Below are 6,026 nucleotides of genomic sequence, written 5' to 3' on the forward strand. Positions count from 1 at the left end.
CAGTGGTGAAACCTCACACGCACAGTTCCCATAGGCTTCCTTGAACATTGTGGTACCTTCTTTTTGTGCCGCAATTGGCCGGTCAGGATTTTGTGGTAGAGCCCAGCGATCGGCAGCGTGACATCGGAGAGACCGGCGGCCGGCATCAGGAGAGCGGTGAAGGTTTTCTGGGGGTCATCCTGCTCCAGGGCTTCGTTAATGAGGCCGACGGCCAGGATCTCTGGAAGGGGCATGGGAGGATCACAAGTCAATGTTATAGACCCAGTACAGGCTCATTAAACGGGTTTGTGCTCTAGGGGGCGCTAGAACACCATCACTACATGACCCTAGCATGGTCCACTGGCTAGTCCAGGGGTGGGCAACTCCGGCCCCTCCAGCTGTTGCGCAACTACAAGTCCCAGGAGGCATTGCAAGGCTGACTGTTATAAGCATGACTCCCAGAGGCAGATGCATGTTGGGATTTGAAGTTAAAAGCGAAGCTGGAGGGCCGGAGTTGCCCACCCCTGGACTAGTCATGTCCTCCATGGTCTTTATAGTCCCAGAGCGGACATTGTACATATGAAGACCCTTTTATGATAACTACATTTTATGGCGTCCACTGCAGCGGTCCAACATTTTAGGGCGAACATGACACGGCCTAAGGAGACAGCGGCGGAAGTATCTGTGCTAGTCGTCCAATCAATCCCTATGGAGTCACCTCAGAGTCCTACTAGATCACCTAAGGCAGGGGATGCCCGACATTCAACTTCAAACTCTATGCAGGCTTCTAAGCAAAGGCCTGAGCCAATCACAGAGGAAGGTTCTGAAAAGGTCACTTACGGTCTTGTTCCTCCTGGGAGGAGAGGTTGACGTGGTTGACACAGGACTGGAGGTCATTCCAGCTCACGAACGCGGATCCTCCCTGAGACCGGCGCTTCTTCTTGGCCAGTTTGTTAAAATACCTACAAAAATAATAAATGAGTGTTACAGTGTCCACCCTTAGTGGTCACCCGGAATGTTAACCCTTCCTACGGTACGGGGGAATGTTAATGTGTCTCTATAGCCTTTCTTTTGAGTTCCTCCGTCAAGTTCTCATTGCTGTTGGTGTCCCCATTGGGACGATCCACCCTTTGTTTGTCCTGGCGACCACCATTGGGAAGTCCCACCCTTTCCATTTGTCCTGGTGACCACCATCGTGAAGTTCCACCCTTCCAATTTGTCCTGGTGACCACCATCGGGAAGTCCCACCCTTTCCATTTGTCCTGGCGACCACCATCAGGAAGTTCCACCCTTTCCATTTGTCCTGGCGACCACCATCGGGAAGTCCCACCCTTTCCATTTGTCCCGGTGACCACCATCGTGAAGTTCCACCCTTCCTATTTGTCCTGATGACCACCATCAGGAACTCCCACCCTTTCCATTTGTCCTGGCGACCACCATCAGGAAGTTCCACCCTTTCCATTTGTCCTGGCGACCACCATCAGGAAGTCCCACTCTTTTCATTTGTCCTGATGACCACCATCAAGACGTTCCACCCTTTCCATTTGTCCTGCTGACCAATCCCATCATCAAATTATAGAGTGTTCTCCAGAAAAAGGCGATAGGAGGAATATTCCAATGGGGACACCTGTTTCGGGAATTGGTCTCACTTTGGGAAATTTCCCTCTCACTTCCTCTTGGTTCTTTTGGCTGCACATACACTTCAATGGCCATCCGGTTAATGAGCCGGTGAGAGACGTACCAAGTGAACAAGACTGGAGATGTCGAACATTGGTCTCTCATAGCTCCAGACACGTGCTGGGTTCTCATACAGACAGTCCTCACCTCTGTATATTGTCCTCGTCCACTTCCGTCAGGCCCAGCGCCGGGCTGATGAGACCGGCCCAGAAGCCATTCAGATCTCCGGCTTCCACGGCCCGATTGATCAGAGCCACGGCGGAGAGCATCTCTACAGCCACAAACAGCTCCTCGTGCGTCAGGGACCCCTGTGGAGGACAAACCCAACTGAGTTAGATCTTTCTAAGCAAAGGGCACCCGACCAATCAGAAATAATCTCATTCAATTCCCCCATATGGGCCCGATACCAATGCGGTCATTTGCCCCCTCATATCCAAGAGTACCAGTTACATTCTTCTCTACGAGAGGTTGATTGGGGCAGCGGCACAAAGTAAAGGCGAGTATGTGCTTTTGGGGGAGGATCACCAAAACGTAAAAATAGTTGTTGAATCCCGCAGTGGACCAAGTGCATGCAGCACTTGGTCCGGGTATGATCCGTGCTGTGGTTGCGGGTCGACAGCGTGCCCCCAGCCCACCAGTACTGTTCGACCACACTGCTCAGCAGGAGCATGGTAATGAGGGCTGAGTGGCAGCGGCTCCTACTCTGCACTAAAACGCTCCTATAGACCGCCCATAAAATTGGGCTTCAGCCTGGGGTGGAGCCGACAGCCAGCACAAGTGGACACAAAGATGTTCTTTTATAGCACAAAGCAGCCACTAATTATAATGGGAGAAAGTGCTACATGCACCGGGTCCCCCCCTCAGATTCAGTATGGTGAAGAAGCTGATCTCGTGGGCGGAGTCCTGAGCTCTGTACATTGAGGGGTGTCCTCAGTACATACATACTGGCTGAGAAGATCTGATAGTAAAGCACATGGCCTCATTGGTTGGAGAATCACATTAAATAAACTTCCTGGGGGGGCCGCACCTACTCTGATGCACTAAAATGCTCCTATAGACCGCCCATAAATTGGGCTTCAGCCTGGGGTGGAGCTGACAGCCAGCACACGCAGACACCAAGATGTTCTTTCATAGCACAAAGCAGCAACCGATTAGAATGGGACAAAGTGCTACATGCACTGGGTCCCCCCTCTCGGATGGCATCGGTCCCTCAGTCAGGCTCGTGGTCTGGACTCTGTTCAGAGATGTTTCTGAATTAGCGAGCGCCTCTCAGATTCAGTATAGTGGAAGGTGGAGAAGCCGATCTCCTGGAAGGAGTGCTGAGCTCTGTACACTGATGTGCTGCGACTCTCCTGCAGTATGCCCATAAATTGGGCTTCAGCCTGGGGTGGAGCCTACACCAAGATGTTCTTTTATAGCACAAAGCAGCCACCGATTAGAATGGGTCAAAGTGCTACATGCACTGAGGGGCGCCCACTGTACATGCATACTGGCTGCGAAGATCTGATAGCAAAGCCCATGGCCTCATTGGTTGGAGAATCACATTAAATAAACTTCCTGAGGGGGCCGCACCTACTCTGATGCACTAAAACGCTCCTATAGACCGCCCATAAATTGGGCTTCAGCATGGGGTGGAGCTGACAGCCAGCACAAGCGGACACAAAGATGTTCTTTTATAGCACAAAGCAGCCACCGATTAGAATGGGACAAAGTGCTACATGCACCGGGTCCCCCCTCTCAGATTCAGTATGGTGGAAAGCGGAGAAGCTGACCTCCTGGGCGGAGTCCTGAGCTCTGTACACTGAGGGGCGTCCACTGTACATACATACTGGCTGCGAAGATCTGATAGCAAAGCCCATGGCCTCATTGGTTGGAGAATCACATTAAATAAACTTGCTAGGAGAGGGGGGGAGAGGGGGGGCGGCACCTACTCTGATGTGCTAAAACATAAATTGGGCTTCAGCCTGGGGGTGGAGATGACAGCCAGCCCAAGCTGACACAAAGATGTTCTTTTATGCCACAAAGCCGCCACTGATTAGAATGGGACAGAGTGCTACATGCGCCGGGTCCCCCGGGGGACTCAACATTTCTTACAATTTAAAGACATGTTTATGAAATGAATGCGTTGCTTTCTCCTGTATCAGCAAAGGCTCCGTGCCTGGAGGTAGCACATGTGTGACGTCCTTGGGTTCTGTTGCCCTGCCGTTGATGAATGGAGAAAGTGGTAGAACAGTCGGCATGCTCACCCTGGAACTCTGGGACTGCAGCAAGCGCAGCTCCTGATGGTAGAGCTCAGCTGCAACCGGATAGACATCTGGGAGCTGAGCATCGGGATTGGACAGCTCGTTCATCGCCTGCGCCGCACTCCCGTTCCGTATGGCGGCATTGATACGGGAGACCGCCTGCTCCACTGAGAAGATAAAACAGAAAGATGTTACAGTTCCCGGAAATTCTGCGCGGGGGCCAAAAGTGGAGAACGTGACACCAAGCACCGAAAACAAAGCTTCACAAGCCACACCCTCTTTGGCAGGGAAAGGCGAGACCCCGCCCTCTAAGGCTTGGGTAAGTCTCAAAGCTTCCGACAGTCCCAAGCTCAGCCTCCCAACAGCAAGAGGATGCTACAACTTACTGGCATGCTCCAGGTTTGCACTTTGATTGGCAGCATCTATTCCGGCTTGTAGCTCCTCCTTCTCCAGCAGGTCCACGGAGCCCAGTTCCTGCAACAGAAATACAGTCTTAAAGGGGCTTTCCACTTAGAAATTAAGGCTCCTCCTCTTTTTCGGGAGTTTGGTCCTTTGATACCTCCAAAATATCTACACTTTACCCAATGTGTCTTTCCATCGGGAGATGCCGACTTCAGGTGCAAAAAAAAAAACTAGACCCTCAAAATGCATCAGCTTCAACTTTTAAAGGTTGGACAGACGGGGACTCACCAAAGCCTTCTGCTCCCGGTCATTGATGAGCTGCTCCAGATACCAGTCTGCGTTCTCCCTCTGAATCCGGCGCAGCAAGAGGGCGGAGTCCTGCAGAGCCGCGTGCAAGCTCATGGAATCCTTTCTCTCCAGCGCTTCGTCTACGTACTCCAGAGCCGCATGTACTGGAAGAGGACCCGGTACAGAGTTACTACGCAGAGTACAGAGAGGAGAGAAAACGCTACAGGAAGAGAAAGCACGAAGGAGTTTTCCAGACATACAAAGAGACGGGAAGAGCGGGAGCCGGAGGAGGACAAGAGGGGAAGGAAAGAGCCGGAGGAGGACAAGAGGGGAAGGAAAGAGCGGGAGACGAGGACAAGAGGGGAAGGAAAGAGCGGGAGACGAGGACAAGAGGGGAAGGAAAGAGCGGGAGACGAGGACAAGAGGGGAAGGAAAGAGCGGGAGACGAGGACAAGAGGGGAAGGAGGAGCCCAGAGAAGAGGGGAAGGAGGAGCCCAGAGAAGAGGGGAAGGAGGAGCCCAGAGAAGAGGGGAAGGAGGAGCCCAGAGAAGAGGGGAAGGAGGAGCCCAGAGAAGAGAAGATGCACAAAAAACAAAAAGACAGGGAGATAAAGATTGATCCACAAAGTTCTAACAAGGACTTTCCATCCCCCTATGAGTCATTGTAAGTTACCGTTGACTTTGTTGACGTTGCCCTGTATTTCGGCTTGGGTCAGGCAATGGTCATACACATCCTGGCTGTCTGAGCTGTTCTGACGTGCCTGCAAGAAGCAGAGAGCGAGAGGTAAATGGCTGCAGTTTGGGGTCATGCAGGGTGGACAGGTGCAGGAAAGGTCCATTTTATCCATTTATAAAAGGTTCTTGAGGCAGAAATGTTTAAAGAACCACCAATGTTCTCCAGTAAACTCCAAAACACTTCCAAAAATCAGACAATTTTGACCAAATTTACCCCAATGTGCGTTCCGCTGACCACCCTGCAGGGACACACAGCTCTATACAGGTGCCAAACCGACCCTTAGAAACTCCTCAGCTGTCAAAGCATCCAAGATGTGGTAAGGAGGCATAACACGAAGGACCCAACGGATATTGTTATCTGCAGCTTTGGAGAAACGGTTCTGGTCCGATTTACTCCCCCTGACCTTCTCCTTCTGAAATCTATAGAGCAGTGGTGGCCAAACTCCAGCCCTCCAGCTGTGGTGGAACTACCAATCCCATGGAGGCATTGCAAGATTCTTACAGGCACAGTCATGACTCCCGGAGAGATGCATCATGGGATTTGTAGTTTCACCCTCAGCTGGAGGGCTGGAGTTTGGCTACTCCTGCTATAGAGTAATTCTGAGCCGGTGTGTTGTCGTGTTTCTGGTCAGAGAATTATCTGTAGTGCTGGCTCTCGGGGAAGAAGGTCCTTGAGCAGCCATGACAGAGGGATCTCAAGCTA

General features: G+C 51.8%; 1 protein-coding gene across 1 annotated transcript in view; it reads right to left on the bottom strand.

Moving 5' to 3' along the window:
• The window catches only part of LOC108794907 (ras GTPase-activating-like protein IQGAP1), a 30,228-nt gene that overhangs the window by 18,149 nt on the left and 6,053 nt on the right, over nt 1–6,026 (bottom strand). The window contains 7 exon segments of the mRNA XM_018566049.1: nt 57–220; nt 820–941; nt 1,804–1,964; nt 3,903–4,066; nt 4,286–4,373; nt 4,590–4,753; nt 5,262–5,349. Coding sequence (XP_018421551.1) covers nt 57–220; nt 820–941; nt 1,804–1,964; nt 3,903–4,066; nt 4,286–4,373; nt 4,590–4,753; nt 5,262–5,349 — 951 coding nt within the window.

This window comes from Nanorana parkeri, unplaced genomic scaffold (genome assembly GCF_000935625.1).
Source record: "Nanorana parkeri isolate BGI_ZX_2015 unplaced genomic scaffold, ASM93562v1 scaffold911, whole genome shotgun sequence".
NCBI classification, from domain to species: domain Eukaryota; kingdom Metazoa; phylum Chordata; class Amphibia; order Anura; family Dicroglossidae; genus Nanorana; species Nanorana parkeri.